The 21,406-nt window shown below is 51.4% G+C and overlaps 2 protein-coding genes across 4 annotated transcripts in view; one reads left to right on the forward strand and one right to left on the reverse strand.

The window, feature by feature from the left end:
• The window catches only part of TBC1D30 (TBC1 domain family member 30), a 48,102-nt gene extending 34,427 nt beyond the window's left edge, over positions 1–13,675 (forward strand). For all 3 annotated transcript variants that reach the window (XM_032963105.2, XM_032963107.2, XM_032963106.2), the window contains 12 exons: positions 442–503; positions 2,451–2,516; positions 2,901–3,026; positions 3,561–3,746; positions 5,093–5,267; positions 5,649–5,817; positions 6,219–6,324; positions 6,890–7,002; positions 7,746–7,897; positions 9,283–9,516; positions 9,924–10,121; positions 11,020–13,675. In XM_032963105.2, coding sequence (XP_032818996.1) covers positions 442–503; positions 2,451–2,516; positions 2,901–3,026; positions 3,561–3,746; positions 5,093–5,267; positions 5,649–5,817; positions 6,219–6,324; positions 6,890–7,002; positions 7,746–7,897; positions 9,283–9,516; positions 9,924–10,121; positions 11,020–11,786 — 2,354 coding nt within the window. In that variant the 3' untranslated portion in view covers positions 11,787–13,675. The remainder of the gene's footprint in view (positions 1–441; positions 504–2,450; positions 2,517–2,900; positions 3,027–3,560; positions 3,747–5,092; positions 5,268–5,648; positions 5,818–6,218; positions 6,325–6,889; positions 7,003–7,745; positions 7,898–9,282; positions 9,517–9,923; positions 10,122–11,019) is intronic.
• The window catches only part of LOC116947418 (endosome/lysosome-associated apoptosis and autophagy regulator family member 2-like), a 303,120-nt gene that overhangs the window by 62,911 nt on the left and 218,803 nt on the right, over positions 1–21,406 (reverse strand). The gene's annotated exons all lie outside the window — the stretch shown is intronic.

Here is a 21,406-nt window from a genome sequence, read left to right on the forward strand (position 1 = left end):
GAGCCAGTGGGGGAACCATCCCTACATTTCTATGGGGTGACCGGTATCTCCGTAGGACATCCACAAAGTGGTCCTCATTATCCCTTGTTCCCAGAGAGATGGTGGCTGAGTCGACCCCTGAAATGGGATTTGAACTCTGATTTATGATTGTGAGCCGAGTGCTTCACTGAGAGCGCCACAGTCAGGTGAAGTTTAGATTTATGCTGCTCTAAATTGAATACTATTTTCTTTAGGACTGCTTTTTGTGTTTAGTTTGTTGTTCTTCCCCCGCACCTTCGATTAGCACAGTTGGCTACGTATGGTGCGAAAGAAGTTCAACATACTGTATATACATACATATTGCTGTCGTGTATGCAGAACCTTCAATATACTGTAGTGTGCTCCATTAATACATGTGCTGTGTGTGGTTTGTCTGTGTGTGTGTGACTCTGTTTCACACAGGCATTGACACTCGACTCAAGTTCACTGTGGCGCCGTCACCGGGAGCTGATGGCTTTCAGCAGGTGAGATGAAGGCAGCCGTGCTTCATGTTTCTGGAGGAGGTTGTCCACTTGGCTTTAAGAAGCTGCCATTCTAAGACGCCCAGCGATCTGTCGGCATGTGTTATGCAGAGCGCCTGCGAAAAAAGCAGGCTAATATCGATACAATTGTATATAAATATTATATATGAGAAATGTAATGTAAAAGACGGGGGATAAGATATGCTACTGAAGCCACTGAGAATCACAGTCAAATTGTGGAGCGCACACTCCAGTGGTACAGTAGTTTACTGTAGAGTACCAAACTGTCACTGCGTGGCGTTTCGGCGCAGCGGGGAGATGCAGATGACGACCGCTTATCGTCGCTTGTTTTGATTTCCAGGAATGTGGTTTAGAAGCAAAATAATACATTTCTTTGCTCAATTTGTCTGCGTCTTCTCAAGAAGTAACGGTTCTGTGCGGGACGAGGTATATCCACCTACCTTCTTTCGAGGACACGCCAAGTTGGGTCTGAGTGGCCGCAATGTGGCTTAGGGAGCTGCATTGTAATGCAGGATTTCAAACCGGCACCCGAACATTAGCCATGAGGCAGCAAGAACGTGCATTGCATACCTTGAGGCAGTGGTGGAAATTCCACATTCCTAATGGAAGGGGGCGGTCCGATCTTTTGAATAACCTCCTCAAACTTCCACAAAGTGGTACTCGTTTTTATCAAAGCTGGATGATTGGCTGAGTTGGCCCTCGACCAGGGTTTGAACTCGTTAAGCTTCTGATCGTGAGACAAGTGCTCACATCGCAGTGCCCTCTGATCAGATTCGTCTTCTTTGGGATTAAATACAATTATTTTTACATTTCAAAAGTTAGAGGTGCAGCCCTGAAATTTCTTCCTCATGCCACCGCTGACGGAAAGGCCTCCTCCGCTTGAGGAAACTCTGTTAGCACCACAAGAGGATATTTTACCTCCTATTTCACGCTGGCCACACATCTTTGAAGAGGTGGGAGTACCCACAATTTACCCCACCACACACGATCTGCCGATCCATTAGCTGTGGGGTGCTGATTGGTGGACAGAGGCTGGGAGCATTAAAAAAAAAACCTCCGCTGTGAGATCCAACCAGCGACCTCTGTGCTAACCATGACACTGCGACAGCATTATTTCCACATTTATTTAATGCAATTAATTTGCCGATTAATGCCCAACAATATCGCACTTGATTGGCATTTTCAATTAAGTTTTACCCAATCATGATTTAGAACGAGCATTGGGCAAACAAAGTAAAACGACGGGCAGCAGCCGTCACGGTTAAAATCTGTTGGGAGATGAGGGAATGCAATTAAATGTGACGGAGCGGTAAGTCCCATAGAGCCTCATCCCGATGCTGTTGGCAGCCCGGATGTGTTGCTGTGCTGTTGGACCGTTGCTGTGGTCATGGACCAGGGATTTGCTTTGTAAGTGCTGGGAGTGAAAGTTCGGTGTTCTGTTGTGGCCCGTGGGAACGTTTGTTTGTCCACTTGGGAAATACTGCCGTCCGTTGCTGGGGCCAACTAACATATGTTTACATGAACTGCAGGTGCTTCTTAATTACAGCACTTTCCACTATAAACGTGACAGCCAACGATGACGAATTAGATCTAATGAGCCTCCAATCGATGCATAATAATTATTTTAATAAGCGTGTGGTGATGCACCATGCCACCCTCCCCCACCAGACCTTGAGGGGATTGTGATGGCACAGGAAGGCTTGCAACCAGCAGTGGATGATGATGACGATGATTACGTTGACAGCGATGATTATGACGGTGATGTTAATGTTATTCACCTTGATATTGATGATGGTTACGATGATATCCATAATGTTGATGTTGAAAATGATACTCATGTTGAGGACGGTGGTGATGATTATGTTGATGTTATGATGATAGTGACGACGACGATGATGATTCAATGGAACGTTGTCCCGTGTCCCACAGTGGTACGATGCTCTCAAGGCAGTGGCCCGTCTACCTACTGGCATTTGCAAGGACTGGCGCAGGAGGGTGAGAGGCACTCCTACGCGTCTGGGCTCTGGGACCACGTTTGCTATTCGCGACCATCGCGCCCGTGCTGTGATTCCGACGCGGTTTGCGGTGGTTTCACAGCAGGGGGCGATTTTCCTGCCGTGTGAGCCCAACGGAATAATTTGCAGGTGTTTTTTTGAAATGTGGAAAATTTGGACCTTGATTTCGATGGACTCAACACATACGTTTGTTTAAATGTGGAAACACGGAACGGAGATCTGCTGGTGTGGTTCTCGAGTGTTTGTTGTTGTCTGGGCTGACTGCTAGTGGGTGAGATGCGGTGGTTCTGATCGGAAAGCTCTGTTACAGGTGTCTCACTCCAGCCCTGTTACTGGTGTGGCTCACTCTGGTCCTGTTATACAGGTGTGGCTCACTCTGGCTGACCAGTATCTGGAGAGCAACGCCATCGACTGGGAGAAGACGCTACGTTTCGCATTCAACGATCGCAGCAACCCCGACGATGAATCGATGGGCGCGCAGATTGTAAAGGTCCGGAACTCACTGTCTATTCAAGAAACAAGCGCTCACCCTCAACCCTCCTCTGGGACCTATTGGGAGCACCCATTTTCTTTTTCTGTTTTACTCCTGGCGAGATGACAGAAGAGATGTAGACCAAATATAAAGATGTAGGGAGATGAGAAAATGTATACAAAAGATTGAGCTGTAGGGAGATGAGAAAAGATATATGTAAATGAGACAGAAGTAGTGAAATGAGAGCAATGTAGACAAAAGACACAGATGGAGTTTAATGAGATGAGCTATACAGACGAGATAGGGATAGGAAAGACGAATTCGCATGTTATGTTTATTAGATTGTAATGTCCATCAGCCTTTTAACTCTAGCTAGCGTTTCATCCACCCTTGTATTTTCATGAATCCATGAACCCCCCCCCCCCATCCTAAACCGAGCTATTTGAGGCCCTGGGCATTTCCTTAATTTGTTCACGCCTAGCACGGCCACCCCCGCTGCTCCTGCTGCTGCCGCTCCTCCTGCTGCCACCCCTGCTGCGTCTGCCACTGCAGGACCTGCATCGCACGGGCTGCAGCGCGTACTGCGGGCGCGAGGCCGAGGGTGACCGCGTGGTGCTGAAGCGCGTGCTGCTCGCGTACGCTCGCTGGAACAAGGCCGTGGGCTACTGCCAGGGCTTCAACGTGCTGGCCGCACTCGTGCTGGAGGTCACCGAGGGGGACGAGGGCGAGGCGCTCAAGGTGCCCCCTACCACCACCACCACCACGGGCCTGAGCCTCCCTCGTCGTTACCGTGTTGTGGGTTTCACCCCTAGGGCTGGAGATGAGAGTTGGAGGAGGACACGTGACGTGACTCGCTCTCGTGGTGTTGTACAGGGATCTTGGTTCGCTTTGTTACGCACTGTAAGTACAGTACTGCTGGGAAACAGTGCTACCTACAGAAGGCCCCTAGGCTGAAGAAAGTCTTTAAAAAATCTGCAGAGGTATTATTGCTCACATGTCTATTTAGACTTTATCCAAATCCGGGAATATAGCCCTGGGCCAAGATAGGAATATGGAGCTGGCATGGGCCCCTCCCCTCTAGGGCCGTAGTCTCCTCGGCAGGTGCCGTCAGTTAGCGAACAATCAGCCTTTTGTCATTTATATTCAGAAAAAGAGGTAATAAAATCCTATGTTTATTTTGGCTCCAGCCATTGGAATGTGGAGTTTCCACTGCTGGACTTGAAATTAGACGCCAGTGATCTCAGCCAGTCGATCCATAGCACCTGGGTCTGTTAGTGAGCCTTCATCACGTTACGTGGCCTCAAGGTGCACCTAGCCTGGCACAAGCGCCGTGGTGACGTCACCGCCACTTGGTGGCGAATGTCAGTTGTTGTTGAGGTGTGTCCGCGTGTAACTTGTGTGAAGTGTCCCTGCTGAGCGGATGTCTCTCGGCTTCCTGCTTCCTGGCTGTGTTATCCTTCGGAGCTGATTTTAATGGTAATTTTGGCTTGGTGAGTTTCCACCATCTCCCACTGTACTGCCATGCCTACAGACAATGTGGGACCCGACTTGTATAATGTATGGATTGTAAGATCGCAATAAGGCAGCGAAATCTGCAACAGGTGAATCTACATGTTTTTTTTCCCTGCAATATAAACAACAACAAATCGTTTTGCCTGGTGATTGCCTTCTCAAGCACTTGGCAACACAATTTACCTTTAATATTTTTCTTTCCACACCTTTCTGTTTATCCCATTTTACCCAATTATAATTATCTGACTTTTCCCAGTTCCTACATTATCCCTGCACCTTCCTGCTTTGGTCACTCCCTCCATTGCTTCCCCTTTCACTACCACCCGCTTCTCTGCCACCCCATTGTCATGCCACCCTCTTCACCACCACCTCCTCCTTCGTTGATTTCGCTGCCCCACCCTCTTTCAGTGCTGCCACCTCCATCATCTCCCCCGCCCCCTTGTTCATCTCAGCCTTCCTTGCTTCCTCACTGCTGCCCCCTGTAGTTCCCGCCCCACTTGTGTTTCCACCACGGCTCCTGTGCTCACTCGGCGTGGCGTGTGCTGCCCCCTGGCTGCTGCTCCGCTGGTCAGGTGATGATTTACTTGATCGACAAGGTGCTGCCCGACAGCTATTTCGCCAACAACCTGCGCTCGTTGTCCGTGGAGATGGCCGTCTTCCGAGACCTGCTGCGTCTGCGTCTGCCCGACCTCTCGCTGCACCTGGACGGCCTGCAGCGTGCGGCTAACCGCGACACCGGAGGGACAGGTGGGGGTCACGTGGGGTGGTCGTGGTAGTATGTGGGGGCATCAGTAATTAATATCTAAACCGGTAGTTAAATTGGATGTATTAAGTGACTGAAACATCATAATATACAGCGGACCGTAGAGCTTGGCTGCTGCTTCCCACTGATCTGCTTCCTCGCACCTCTGAGTTGTTCTATCTCTTCAAGATTGTGCGAATATTGTGCGCGTTATAAGTTGAAATCATTATTAATATTACAAGAGCTTAGGGAAAATAGACAATGGGAGGGCATATCGAAGTGTAGGTGCTTCAGGAAATAACCAGAAGGAGAATGTGTTTGGATACGCAAGAAAAACCTTGACTGACGGAGCTTTCCTAACGGACTTCGTGTATGCGTGCGTGCAGGCAGCTACGAACCGCCGCTCACCAACGTGTTCACCATGCAGTGGTTCCTCACGCTGTTTGCCACGTGCCTGCCCAAGGCAGCCGTGCTGCGCATCTGGGACTCTCTCTTCTTCGAGGGTTCCGAGGTCATCCTGCGCGTGGCCCTCGCCATCTGGGCCAAGCTTGGAGAGTAAGCGATGGGCAGGCGAGGGGTCGCGGGGTCGTGGGGTCATCTCGGGATCCGGTGCCTCGCCGTGTTCAAGCCGCTACGGTACATGGAGGGCTCATATCGTCGTGTCTTGACAGAGACCTTTACAAAAAGGGGGTTTGGAACCTACGCCTTGTGGACTGGATATGGGCCCGAGCATCTTAGCTACACCGATTGGGTACTAGAGGGGAATATTTCTGACTTTGCAACCTTGGTTTTTCAAATTTTAGTGCCGTCAATGTAAGCCCTAACCATTGCTCACATTATTATTATTATTGGATTACGCTGGGGTTTGTGTGGCCCACCACCAAACATATTTGGAAGCCGTGTTTGGGCCTCGGTAAGGAAGCGGTTCCCCCACCCCCTGCGCGTGTGGTGCCCAGGCGGATCGAGCACTGCCGCAGTGCGGACGAGTTCTACAGCGCCATGGGCCAGCTCACGCAGGAGATGCTCGAGAAGAACCTCGTCGACTGCAAAGAGCTCATGCAGGTGGGGACGACGCTCGCGCCGGCGGCAGGGCGCCCACCTCTACACGCGGGGGGCCCGGAGCACTCCGCACTCGATAAAGCGGATCGCATCGGGACTCAAACGCGTTATTTAAAAGGGCGACCCCAGTGGCAGCTGTCCTTATGTGGCACAATGCGACTGCATCCGGTCTTGCAAGCGGGCAAGATTTCTCGAGTAGTGGGGCGATGACGTTTATAATTCTGAACGGATTCATTGTGTCGTTGGTGGGTGTTTGTTGAGAATGATCCACAAAGAGTCGATTTCTCAAAACTCATTCTGAGATCTCATTCCATGATCCTTTTAAGCAATCCACAGAATCGGGGGTGGTGCACTTTCTGTGCATAGCAGTCAAAACAATTAGTTGATTGATCTCTTCCGAATATAAGCCAATTTCTTCTGTATATCACTGACATGAACTTGTAGTCGACGGTTGATGAAGCGGTGCCATTGTCTCATAGGTGTCTCTGTATTGCTTCGCTCGATGTGACGAAGGTGGTTCTAACGTTGCTCCCGGTTGAACACCTGGCCCTGTCTCCGTCATACGCAGACGGTGTACTCCATGGCTCCGTTTCCGTTCCCCCAGCTGGTGGAGCTTCGAGAGAAGTACACCTACAACATCACGCCCTTCCAGGCCCACGTGAAGCCTCACGGCGCACACGGGTACGCTGCTACAGCACCGTGGCCGCGTGTCTGTGCACACACGTGTCTGTGCACACACGTGTCTGTGCACACACGTGTCTGTGCACACACGTGTCTGTGCACACACGTGTCTGTGCACACACGTGTCTGTGCACACACACGTGTCTGTGCACACACACGTGTGTGTGTGTGCAGTTGGAGCCACTACACTGTAACGCCGCACCATGGGGGCTCGCGAGGAATGGAGTTTGAGAAACACTGGCCGATAACATTTAATTGTTTTTTACCTTTGTGTGATGGGTGTGCGTGCTTGTGCATGGCTTCTTGTGTGGGCATGGGTCGCTCCTCTGCTGCCCCCCTCTACCCCATCGTCTGGAACTCCCTTCCCTCGGCCATCGGTGCTGTTGCCTTCCTGCCTCTATTCAAGTCTATGCTCATGGCCTTCTCGTTCACCTGGGCCTTTGCCGGAGTGCCTCTACAAAATAAACACGCCCATCGTTTCTGGATAGCATCTTGAGATGCTGTCACATTAGTTCATGGGCCAGAGCGGAAATTGCTCCCACCTAAGGTAGCAAATTCTTAAGTAGTATCGATGTGGCTAATAATAGTACATCATTTCTTAACTTTACTAATTTCAAATGGCTACCACATCGTTCACAAGCGGTGATGTGTCTGGGTCCGTGGCCTCATGGAGTCTCTCTGCCGATACACTTTGCGCGTGCGTTCTGGTGAGTGAAGCGTGCGTTGCGTTGCGGTTCGTGCAGCGTGCCGGTGCTGGGGAGCCGGGACCGCGACAGCGACGACGACCTGGAGCTGGAGGACGACGACACCGCCGCCGTCCCGGTCACCTGCCTGGGCCCCTTGGGGGGCCTCTGGCAGGTAGGGACACAGCGGCCGCACGTCCCGAGCCTCAGAGGTAGGGGCGATACCGCTCGAGCTGACGGCTGTGACGATGGTGACGATGGGGAGGGACGTGGCCGAGTGGCTGGCGGTGAGAGCCACTGCTGAGTGGCTCGGGCGGCGAGGTACAGGTCAGGAGTGAAATACTGAATTTCAGGTCGAATCCGATCAGCGTCTTGCTGTGGACTCGAGTGAGGCGGCTGCGAGTGTGAACACTCGCCATGACAAATTGGGGCACACCGGCTTGCATTTAAATTGCAGAGATGTTTTGATTACGGTACAGGGACCGTAGTCTTCACATCGGCCAAAAGCATCCCACAGTCCCGATTGGTTTAAGTGTACGAGAGGCCGCACTTCACGGGAAAGGCATGCAAACAACCGGGAATGCAGTGCATTCCAGCAGCATCCACTAAAGAGCTGTTGTCTACGGATGACTGTGTGGTGTCTCCACTCACACGAGCAGTGGGGTGGTGGTGTTCGTCTGTGAGTGATCCTGAGCCAGAAGTGGCATTCACAGTCCTCTGCTTGGTGCCAATATGTTTAGAGAACACCCACTGTTGACTTCCTAAAAAGCGGGAATGATTTTGTCGACCCAGGAAGGAGGAGCTGACTCAACCTCTGACCTCTTAGCCAATGCTATAAGCCACACTGACATCCAAACACCAAGATCCTCGGTTTGAATGACAAGCGAGTTGATAGGCAACATCTGGGCACTTGCCTATGAAAAATATGACTGTAGATCTCTTTATGATATTTTATCATTCTGGCAAGCATACAGTTACACTGGTGATGTGATGACGAGGTCGCTGATGAATATCACAGGGATGTGTATATTGGTCTTCAGGATAGTGAGATATTTTTTATTGAATTAGTTACAGTGATGAAGAGTGTTATGTAAATGATGATATTCATGAAATTATGCTCGTTATATTTATACTAAGATGAACCTGATAATGTATATGATTAGATATCATGTTGTATATGAGCCTGATGATTACATTTTATAACAATTAACGATGATCATGTGCATGACGTCACTGATGCAGATTAAAAAGATGATACTGACACTCGTTGATGGTGCCGACAATGGGAACGAATTACAATGCTGAGAGTGGAGATCACCTCAATGTTGACAATAACAGTGATGCTGACGATGCCGGTGGTGATGCTGACGACGACGATATTGACGACGATATTGACGATGATATTGACAATGACAGTGATGACGACGATGCTGACGATGATGGTTGTGATGACGATAATCCTGGTGGTGTGGACGACAACGATACTGACAATGACGGTGGTGGTGACGATGAAGGGTAGCGATGACGATGAAGGGTAGCGATAACGATGACGTCGATGCTGGCGATGCTGTAACGACTTCCCCTCCCTGTGACGTAGAACACGCCGGGGAGGAGGGCGGCGGTGGTGGTGGGGGCGGCCGTGGCCGCAGCGTAGCCGAGGCGAGCCCGGGGGCCGTGGGCTCGGGCCGCACGGCCGCACACGAGCACCAGGCAGCGCTCAACAGCATGATGATGGAGCGCATGAGCACCGACATCCAGGCTCTAACGCGCCAGTACGGGCGCATCCGTCACCGGCAGAGGCTGCAGACGCACCTGGTGTGCCCTCGTACAGGTGCGTCCTCCTCTACGTTGTCCGTCAGGTCGATCGTTTGACTCTTGGTCTGCCTGTCAACCTGGCCACCTGTCGGCATTTATACCTCTGTGTGCGTGCGTGTGCAGAGCCTAGTGGGGAGCGGTTAGCATGCCACACTACAAACCTGCCACCCGAGTTCGATTCCTGCTTAAGGCCAACACCAGTGACGATTATCTGAACCGGTCCTGGGCCTCCCCTAAATCGACTCGGCCTCAAAAGAGTACCTGGTCGGGTGTAAACATTGCCACTAGGGAGAGAAAAGCAGCCGGGCGTGGTGCTGGCAACCCCCACCCCCTCATGCGCCGTGCTGGCCTTCGTAGGCGCTCGCTAACAGCACTTGACCCAAAAGTTTGTTCAGGCTATAGGAGGGATCTTTGTCTTTGCAGAGCCTAGGCCCATGCTACTGTCGGGGCCCAGCATGGAGCCCCCACCTGTGCTCAACCACCTGATGCTGAGCAAGCAGCTGCAGCGCAAGGCCTGCGAGAGGAACTGCACGGTGGTGCGCGATGGGGTGGTGGAGTGCGCCACCGCCAAGCGCAGCACGGGCGGACGCAGCCGCAGGAGCAGCAGCGACAGCGCCCCAGGTGACGATGACCTCACGTGTCATGGGACTCTGCTAGGGCTCGTAATGGCCGTGTTTGCTTCAGGTGCCGGGGTCCCGAGCTCAAATCCTGGTCAATGTTGTTTTTGTTATGCTGGTCGTGGAGAGGTAAAGATATTCTATCCGTGTGTACAGTCACGCGTGTGTGTATTTTTGTACGTGGCCGTGTACGGATAGACCGGCCCCCACCATAGCAATATCGAATTTCCGCCGGGTGGCAAGATGTTAACTACCTCGCGTGGTATGCAGGAGGTCATGGGTTCGATCCCGACCCTGACGCCTGTATATTTTGAGTTTGCATGTCTCTCTTCCTGTGGGCGCATGGATTTTTCTCCGGGTCCTCCAGTTTTTCCCTCCACATTTGGGTGATATAAATTTCCACATGATGATAAGCCAGTTCGTTGAGCTATCATTTGTGGCCAGGTTGCTTCTGAAAAAGAGCTTTATAGCTCGGTGAGCCTTACCTGGTAAATTAAAAGTTTAGTTTAGAATACTGCTACACCCTTGTTTTATCAGGGAGGCAATTTGATGTTTGACTTATATACAGAACACCTCAGCAAGAGTGGAATCTTAGCCTAGATCTATTGGCAGAAATTCCACATTGTCATGGGTGCGAGGGGTGATGGGTGATGGGCGAGGGTGTGAGCAGTCTCTGCTTAGTCACCCATTGTTGACTATGCTCAAACTGGTACCAACTTTATATACCCCGGAGCAATAATAGGCCGAGTCAGCCCCTGGCCAGGATTGGAACTCGCGACCTTCCTAAACCGAGTCGGGCACCCTCATCTCCTTCACGTGCATGGGAGGTGTTGGCCAGGTGCTCGCTCGTGCTTTGGCGGTGAAGCCAAACAAACGGCACGTCTCCCCCCGTGCCGGCGCAGGCTCCCACTGCAAGCCGGACATCCCTGACGGAGCGGGCGAGCACGAACCCCCACCGCACGGTCGCAAGCCGCGCGGTGACACCCGCCCCGACGTCGGCTCCGGCTCCGACGCCGGCTCCGACGCCGGCTCCACCGGCACTTTGGGGAGCGCTGGGGACGAGGGACCCCACCGCTCCGACGGAGTGACCGGGGAGCCCTCCGAGGGCGGCTCCACCAGCACCGTCTCGCCGTCATCCAGTGGCTGCGGCGGCTACGGCATCGACGCTTCGGAGAAGCCGGCGAACCCGGACATTGCCCAGCCCAAGGAGCTCGCGTTGCGGCCGCGTGGACGCGGGGAGACTGCTTCGGACGGCTCGGGTGCGGCGAGTGCTGCGAGTGCAAAGGATGCTCGGTCTTCGGGTAAAAGCTCTGCGGCGGTGGCGGCGGCGGTCGCGGTCCCGGACGAGCGCCCCGTGGCGGAAGGAGGCATCTCGCGGCCCGTGTTCGGGGATGGAGACGAGAGGCGGCCCAAGTCCCGCACGAGTTCGACGTCGTCGGCCGCGAGTGCCCGCTCAGTGGAGTCGCGCGGCAGCTCGGACGCGAGCGAGGGGCGACCCGGCTCGGCGGCGGGGCCACGGGCGCCGGCGTTCAATCCGTTCCCCAGCGCCAAGACGCCGCGCAAGTCGGCGGCGGCAAAGAATCTGGGGCTGTACGGCTCGAGCGGCCGAACTGCCGTGCCGCAGATGTCTCGGCACAACGGACAAGCCAGCGGCAAGGCCGGCAGCTAGGACTTGATCAGAAATATATATATATATAATATTGAACGGCAAGATAAATGGTGACGATGTTTCCACACTCCAAACGAGTGGTTGGTGGTGACGTTCTCTTGTTTGGCAGTTTTGAGCCAACGATGGAAGTTCCTCAATCCTCCCGCGAGGGCCAGTCCCCATAGCGTCAGCGCCGTTGGTTCCCGTGAAATGGTACTCTATAAACCCAGAAAGGATGATGGGATGAATTGACGCTTGACCAGGGTTGTAACTGGCATCCTTTCAACGGCGAGTCACGGGTGCGTGTCTGTGTGTATCTCTGTGTTTCTGTGTGAAGATTGAGAGCAAGGCTCGATTGATATACACTTCAATCGATCTAATGTCACTCAATGTTTTCTCATGCTGCAATGTATATATACACATCTATCATGGTAATGATAATATTAATATATTGAGTAATAATGAAGCAGTGTCATTTCTAAATAATAGTGTATTCTAATAGTTGAATAACATTTTAAAAGTCCGTGTCTCCCTTCTCCAAAGAAGATTGGGGAGCACCCGCCTTCATTGGTGGTCCAAAGCCAGTGGTGGAAATCCCACATTCCTTTAGCGGAGGTCACAACCACTGTTGGCTTCCTCCAAAATGGTGAAAAAGTGTGCATATTTATGTAATCCAACTATCGTGTGAATTTTACACGAAGAAGACTGGATGGGTTATTTACAGTGCTTGTGGTAAAGTCGTGATGTGGTGGTGTTCGGCACCTTAGAACATCTATGACATTTGTCGCATTAAATCATGATAGCCCTACCACATCTCCCGGTGTTGGTAAAACAAAAAAAATATGGTTCCTAAAGCACAGCTGTCAACCCATACGGTTTACCCATATTCCTATACAAGGAAATTGAATTTTCAGGCCCATATGACGTACAGCCATTTCAATACGGAAATTTGTTTTTTATTTTGTCTATTTAGTTTGTGTTTCTCCCTTGTGATGGGACTTGGTAGGATGAACGTTGAGATTTATAAGGGCATGGGGTGACCAATAAGGTCTGAATTGTTCTGTAATAAGGTCGGGCACTGATAATGGGTTGACAGGTATGTTCAAATCGGGTCCCAGTAATCCCATAATACCACTGCCTCCAGTGTGTGAGTGTGAAGAAGAGTACTATTGTTTATCATGTACTCATGGATCATGTCTTAGGATTAAATTTTCCAAAAGTTATTCCTAAATGATTCAAAAAAGGAAAGAATCGTGGACAGTTTGTGTTTATTATGAAGATAGTAGCAACTAATTCAAATAGATGATGCTTGAATAGTCATAGGGTAAATCAGCCTATGATAATATGAAGTATGCATGGAATTAATAGAGAGTACTGTGCTCGACTGTGTTTTGGAAATGCCAAATACAGGATTAGGTTACACCGAGTCCTCGAATCTCTGGTCATCTGTAACTAGAAACCATAAAGTAAAACTATTCCAACACTTCGTGTCTTTCTACCTTGCCTACTCCTCAAGTAGAGGCTGCTGTGTTTTGTCCAAGTACGAGAGAAAATAAAAATGTAATATTACAAAAAATCTTGTTCATAGCAGAACCAAAGCCTTCAACGAAAATATTCGCATATCGTGGGATTTGTCATAATAAAGGCAATAAAAACATTTTGACTTAAGCTCCAATGGATAATTGTAAACACGAGGCCAACATTCTAAAATGACGCAACTCTCATTGCTGCTCGCGGTTGTGATGTTTTTCACATTTCAATGTCGTCATTCCAGTAATGGCCTAGTTAACGAGACATGGTCCTAGGCCCAGATGTAGAACAGAGGTTAATGCAACAATACCAAGCTGTGCATGTGAATTGAAACTTGCTGCTGTTAAGTTTATATATATAAAAATACAATTCAAAGATGATCTTTGTTGCTGCGTAAAACCTGTCCATAAGTGCGTGTATTGGCTCTCAGAGCCTGATTTTAGAGGCCTGTTTTGTTGCTGCAATTTGACTGACATTCTGTACAACATTGTACTGTCGTATGGCACTCATAAGACGAGAGGGACATGGATTGCATGATGCAGCGAACATCTTTCTCTTGAGCCCCTCTGCTTGATCCACACGCTTGTGTAGTTGTGCGGTGTTTAGCTTTCCTTGAGTAAGTCGGTGAAAGGACAAGTCAAATAATACCCTCCCCAGCTCTGTCATTGGCACTGCCGTACAACTAGCGGTGGACATAATCATACGACTTACTATTCATTAGAATACCACATACATCATTTAGGCATTCGGCCACATTTGAAGACGAACTATATTGTTTAACGTTTGTATTCAGTAGACTGGCACCCCTGTCACCATCTTATCATTTCAGTCTCTCTTGCTCTAAACATGACAAGCGGAACTCCTGAAATTCCGTCTCCAGGTGGGTTGAGACCTTTCTGGACAGGGGGGATCTATTGTTATGATCGCAAATGGTCCCAGGAGCATGTGTGTGGGTGCTTAATTAATTGGATGGGCCTGAAACAGGTCCCATGCTGCTAAGCTGTGTAATTTCACTAAATCAAATTATCGTTAAAAGTAACACAACTAATCTTGACTGAAAGCTTTCGTGATTGCAGGAATTCATATTCCTGTTTTTGTTGTTTTTTGTTAATTTCTTTGAACCTATCTACGTGACTTTACCGAAAGACCCAAATAACACAACTTGAATTGTTAATAATAAAGCGCATTGAGTTTAATTTTAACATAACCAAAACAATCAAGCATGGAATTACTGCACAGTATTGTAACCTGGGACGTTGTATTCCTATTACGATTCTGCTAAATGGTAACCGCTAAACCGGTAACCGTTTCCATTGGAATTGTATTTGGAATAGGTGGGCGCACCCACACCTTACCCCACCACCACCCGTGAGTCTGTAATGAAGCCCTCGTTGTTGTTGCTGGGGGGTCAGGGGTCAGTGATGAAGCTCAATTGTTGTTGCTGGGGGGTCAGGGGTCTGTGGTGAAGCCCAATTGTGTTGTTGTTGTTGCTGGGGGGTCAGGGGTCTGTGATGGAGCCCAATTATTGTTGTTGCTGGGGGGTCAGGGGTCTGTGGTGAAGCCCAATTGTTGTTGTTGCTGGGGGGTCAGGGGTCTGTGGTGAAGCCCTATTGTTGTTGTTGCTGGGGGGTCAGGGGTCTGTGATGAAGCCCAATTGTTGTTGTTGTTGCTGGGGGTCAGGGATCTGTGATGAAGCCCAGTTGTTGTTGTTGTTGTTGCTGGGGGGTCAGGGGTCTGTGATGAAGCCCAATTGTTGTTGTTGCTGGGGGGTCAGGGGTCTGTGATGAAGCCCAATTGTTGTTGTTGCTGGGGGGTCAGGGGTCTGTGGTGAAACCCAATTGTTGTTGTTGTTGTTGGGGGGTCAGGGATCTGTGATGAAGCCCAGTTGTTGCTGGGGGTCAGGGATCTGTGATGAAGCCCAGTTGTTGTTGCTGGGGGGTCAGGGGTCTGTGGTGAAGCCCAGTTGTTGTTGCTGCTGGGGGGGGCCGGGGGGTGGAGGAGATTTGAGACTCCGCCCCCCGCCCCCCCCGCGCCTCGGCACGAGGTGGCAGCGAAACGGCGTCCCCTTCCCCCTTCTCCTCCACCAAGGTCACACGCCTGGCCTGTTGTTGTTTACCTGGCCCGTTGTTCACCTGGCCCGTTATTGTTGTGTTCACCTGGCCCGTTCACCTGGCCCGTTGTTGTTCACCTGGCCCGTTCTTGTTGTTGTTCACCTGGCCCGTTTTTGTTGTTGTTGTTCACCTGGCCCGTTGCTCTGCTGGACGTTGATCTGTGTGCGAGCGAGTTTGTTCTAACCGGGGGGTACCCCCCACCCCCCCCCCCATGCGGCTATCGGACATGCTCAATGCGGATTTGAACAGCCCTGGGTCCTGTGGGTTGCGTGTTGGGCACAATTCTGACGGTAGAGGGCGGCAGCTCGCTACTGTGGCCCACAGTCGGGGTCCTCTGGGGTCCTCTGGGGCCCTCCTGGGGCAATGTGAGACGAAGCTCCGCTGCTGTCGCGATGCCGTCACGGTCAGCACACCGAACCCGCAACACCCACTCGCTCACGGGTCAACACCGGTGGCGATTATCTGAACCGGTCCTGGGTCTCCCCTGTCCAGACTCGGCCTCAATCGAGTGCCTGGTGCGGTGTGTAAACATCGCCACGAGGGAGACAAAGGCGGCCGGGCGTGGTGCTGGCCGCCCACCCCCCTCGTGTGTGCCGTACCGGCCTTCATATGTGCTACTCGCTCGCAGCACTTTCCACAAAATGATGTGAAGGCTATACGGGTTTTTTTTGTTTTCTTTGGACAAGGCGAAGAAGCATGGGGGAGTTGGGATTTCACACGAGTCGTCATCCACGCATCGCAGACAATGGAGGGTGACCGCGCAAGGCCACAGCGGCGAAAGTTGCGCCCAAGCGTCGTTCGTTGTCCGATGCTGGACACGAGGCGCCGAAGTGGCATCGAGACTCGACACGCTGAAGTGGCATCGAGACTCGAGGCGCCGAAGTGGCATCGAGACTCGACACGCCGAAGTGGCATCGAGACTCGACACGCCGAAGTGGCATCGAGACTCGAGGCGCCGAAGTGGCATCGAGACTCGAGGCGCCGAAGAGGCATCGAGACTCGAGGAGCCGAAGTGGCATCGAGACTCGAGACGCCGAAGTGGCATCGAGACTCGAGGCGCCGAAGTGGCATCGAGACTCGAGGCGCCGAAGTGGCATCGAGACTCGAGGCGCCGAAGAGGCATCGAGACTCGAGACGCCGAAGTGGCATCGAGACTCGAGGAGCCGAAGTGGCATCGAGACTCGAGACGCCGAAGTGGCATCGAGACTCGAGGAGCCGAAGTGGCATCGAGACTCGAGGCGCCGAAGTGGCATCGAGACTCGAGGCGCCGAAGTGGCATCGAGACTCGACACGCCGAAGTGGCATCGAGACTCGAGACGCCGAAGTGGCATCGAGACTCGAGGCGCCGAAGTGGCATCGAGACTCGAGGCGCCGAAGTGGCATCGAGACTCGAGACGCCGAAGTGGCATCGAGACTCGAGGCGCCGAAGTGGCATCGAGACTCGAGGAGCCGAAGTGGCATCGAGGCTCGAGACGCCGAAGTGGCATCGAGACTCGAGGCGCCGAAGTGGCATCGAGGCTCGAGACGCCGAAGTGGCATCGAGACTCGAGGCGCCGAAGTGGCATCGAGACTCGAGACGCCGAAGTGGCATCGAGGCTCGAGGCGCCGAAGTGGCATCGAGGCTCGAGGCGCCGAAGTGGCATCGAGACTCGACACGCCGAAGTGGCATCGAGACTCGAGGCGCCGAAGTGGCATCGAGACTCGACACGCCGAAGTGGCATCGAGACTCGAGGAGCCGAAGTGGCATTGAGACTCGAGACGCCGAAGTGGCATCGAGACTCGAGGAGCCGAAGTGGCATCGAGACTCGAGGCGCCGAAGTGGCATCGAGACTCGAGGCGCCGAAGTGACATCGAGACTCGAGGCGCCGAAGTGACATCGAGACTCGAGGCGCCGAAGTGACATCGAGACTCGAGGCGCCGAAGTGACATCGAGACTCGAGACGCGCCTCTGCGCTGGCGTCTCTCGCGCCGTTTGCTGGCACGAACTCGAGCGAGTCACGTGGCGACATTTTTTTTCACGCCTCGCCACTGCTGATGGCACGATTTGGATATAATTGCTGATTAAACGAAAACACGTTTCTTTGAAGAAATGTCTAATTACAAAGTGTGTACACCCCCGTTGTGGACTGTACGTGTTGTGCGCGCTTAGTTTTCTCACAAAGGTACTGCCTATTTTCATTACACTCTGCTGCTATTCCTGACACCATCACCCATTGCCTTGAACGGTCTTCATGGCAGGATATGGCCCTGGGTTTATACACAGTAAGGATGTACTCGATGTCCCACTCAATGCACAATTATCACCATTACTGTTGAAAGTCTGGCTATGTAACATGCGGATACATACAAATATACATTGTTTTCTGTTAGTCCACTGCTGGATTAAGGCTGTGTCATGAAGGTTCGTTGACCATACTTCACCACTCTGGTGAGTGTGGGTTAGTGGTGAAGGGGAGCCCAGGGCCGGTGCATCACTCCACACTCGTGTCGCCCGTGGCCAGGAATCGGCTTTGTAGAGCAATGCACCAACACTGCACCGCCTCTCCACTTTGCTGTGCACACGGTCACGAAAACACGCCGCCAGCCTCCCTTCTCGAACGAGCCAGCGCTCATCTTAAACAATATTGAAGAACTAGCGGTGAGAGTTCCACAATTCTATGGCTGGGGCCAGTCCATCCACACAGACTAATGTTGGCTTCCATCAAAGAACCTTCTTTTCTGTACATTTTAGGGATGTTGGGTTTAGTCAGCCCCAAACCAGAATGTGATCTCGCAATTTTGTGATTGCGAGTCGAGCATTCGAACCACTCTGCCACCGGGCTCGAGGCTCCCACATTCTGTACATGTTCACGATTACTCTCACTGTGTGCTTGTGGGTGCATACATGCCATCTACAGTTCAGAGCTACGCACAGCAATGCAATCCAGTTTGTGACCACGCCTTTCATCAATTCGTCCATTACTGCAGTTTACAAAAGCATGTAATACTGTATTGAGATCTGGCTGACAGCATGTATCCACTGCTCCTCCACTCACATTAAATTGGAGCAAGCCCAACAGTGCACGCACCATGAGGAGTGTGGCGCTGTTAAATATGAACTAATGGGAAGGGCCGTTGCTATCGCACAGAGGAAACGTTCTCCCTCTGTTCGCTTTGCAAATCTGCTGGGAGTGGGAGGTAATGATCCTATTGCCTTACATTCCGAGGTGAAAGGAAAGTCAAAGACGTTGTGTTGTCACGGCTCCGGGGTTCAGTGCTCGCTAAATGATCAAACAAGGAAAACATCTGGCCTGAGCGTTCACTTCAGCAGCGTCCCAGCCGTGCCTTCAGCTTTGAGTCGCGTGCTCAAGAAGGCCACTTTTATTATAAAGAGGAGCCACTGCCGATGCCGTTTGCTCTTCGTTAATAAAACACGCGCGTCGTCACGGTGAAACAGTGGGAATAATGTACGAGTGACAAAAGTCAACCCGTCTCCATGCTCCAGTGAGCGTTGGGTCACACGAATCTCCACCACCTGCATTGAGCCAGTGGTGGAAATTCCACATTGCTTTGGTGGAGGCAGTCGTTGGCATCGGGTAACCAATTACAACAAAGCGGTATTCATTTTAATGGCCCCTGAAAAATGATGGGTATTGAACTCGCAATTTTCCAATAGGCGAGTTGATTTCTTTATAACCGCTGTGCCTCCTGGCTGTGTTGAGTTTTATCTCAGTCTGTCATACTCGTAATTCTTGGTCCAATTCCATGAACCGTGTTGAATATTTGTACACGTGAGAGGTAACTTGAACACCAATATAATAAAGCACTTAAACACCATGCGTATAGGTCTGAAACCTTCATGCTGTACTGGAGCAAGCAGGTGTGACCAACACACCACTCGGTCGCCTTTGCACCTTATACTTATTTTAGGCTGAGTCGACCTATCGGAGGATCACGACAGGTACGGATGCTGCTTGCCACTGATATTGTGCATCTTGGACAGGAATCGATCCCCATGTCGCTAGGAATTGTAGCGCGTCGGTGTGGTGTACCGAACCACCAGTCCATTTAAAAGGTAAAAACTAAATGTTCCGTAGAGGCTCTTAGACTGTTGAGGCAACTGCTGTTAGTGAGCACCTATTAGGGTCTGCATGACCCATAAGAAAGTGGTGTGACTAGCACCACACATGGCCACCGTTGATTCCCCAATGCTGATGTTTACATACTGCACCAAGCGAAGTAGTAATTTAAGGCCGAGTCGACCTAGTCGAGGCCCAGGACCGGTTAAAACATCGCTGTGCACTGATGGTGAGACATGACCGTGAATCAAAGGCACGTCACTGGATGTGAAGTGCAGCACATTGCACAAACCAATGCACCACCGCTCTCCTGCACGCACACACAAGACATTGACAAAGCTCCCCGTCTAGCCTGGGAATAGTGGGGCAAGTGCTGTTAGCGATCACCTATGAAGGCTGGTGCGGCGCACGAGGGGCGGGTGGCCAACTCCACGCCGGCCGCCTTTGTCTCCAATGTTTACACATCGCACCAGATACTAATTTGAGGCTGAGTTGACCTAGGGGAGATCTAGGACTGGTTCAGATAATCGGCACCGATATTGGTCGCGAGTGGGAATTAAACTCGGGTCGTCGGGTGTCCAGCGCAGTGCGCTAAGCGCTACACCACCGCTCCCCACAGCACGCTTTGACACACGCACACTCCCCATATCGTATTTGTAAAATCTCAAGAATGTTCCTTTCCACTGGGGACAGTTACCGCTCGCATCGTGGTCTCCAAGTGAGGGCCGCACAATCATTGTATCGGCAACACGCGCAACAGAAATAGGAGCTGTTGGTGGGAGCCGTGGCTTTGACAGCCTCCGAGCGCCAGTGTAAGAGTCCGTGAGGCTCGCCCTATCCTTAGCCGCGCCTTTATAAATAATGTACGCCTCACTCGACTTTTATCACCGTGCCATGGTGACAGCTCGGCGCTTAATTTCCCATTGAATATTTTCCGGGGTCGCTGGTAGCCTGGAGTAGGCGCGTGACGATTGTCGCGAGAGCAACTGAATGTGGCGTGCCGGAGCGGAGACTCACAGCGAAGGTGGGCGGTCGCACGGCGGTGCTGTCGGATGAGCTGGGTCACCCACCGCTGGGAATTGTTACTGACTGCCATTGTTCGAGTTCCCGTGGGGAGCGGCTGAAGATGATGGCAAGGGCCAGACTCCCCAAAGGGTGACCGCGAGTAAACAGAACTAATTTTAACAACTCCAGAAGTGCAGCGTCTCGTTCAGTGATTTCCCCCCGCCCCATCTCGCCACAAGCAATTCGATTGTCACAATTCAAGGTTTCGATTTCATTCAATTCCCAATTCTATTTTTTTATCAATAGCTACATCTCGTTTGTACCGCTTATATTTGTTTCAGCTCGCGTGCATTTTGAAGTATTTTGTTCACTCACTAACGATAGCACAATGTTTATAAATCATAATACATTATCACAAGCACAAGCTGGTGTATGTCATCATCCTCCATGGTTAATCCACTGCTGGATGACCGTCTCCCCAAGCCTCCACGACCTCGCACGATTGCTCTTGAGAAGCATACGAAATGTCGGACTTGTTTTAATGGAATCAATGCATCGATGATGCATCGTTGCATACCTTGATGCAATCCCCAAACCAAAATGTGAACTTCTAAATCCGAATCACATGCCCTGCCAAAGTGCCACCTGGCCTGATCGGAATGTGCGATTGTTTCTTTATTTGCGAGCAACCACAGCTACCACAGGCAGAGCCAATTTAGAAATTTGAGACGGTGCTGCTGCCGCTGCTGCCATGCAATGCTGGTGGCCTGGGGACTGTGGTGGATGGATGGTGGGTCACGTGTGTTCTTCGTGGCTTCTCAGACGTGGTTGTGGCCGTGGCTGCGTGTATTTTTGAATTTCGAGGAACTGGTGCTCGAGAAGCTGACATTGAGACCGGTGGCTTACGTTCATATACAAAGACAAATATCCTCCGTAT

Source organism: Petromyzon marinus, chromosome 30 (assembly GCF_048934315.1).
Source record: "Petromyzon marinus isolate PM22_M1 ecotype Great Lakes invasive population chromosome 30, UKy_Petmar_22M1.pri1.0, whole genome shotgun sequence".
NCBI classification, from domain to species: Eukaryota; Metazoa; Chordata; class Hyperoartia; order Petromyzontiformes; family Petromyzontidae; genus Petromyzon; species Petromyzon marinus.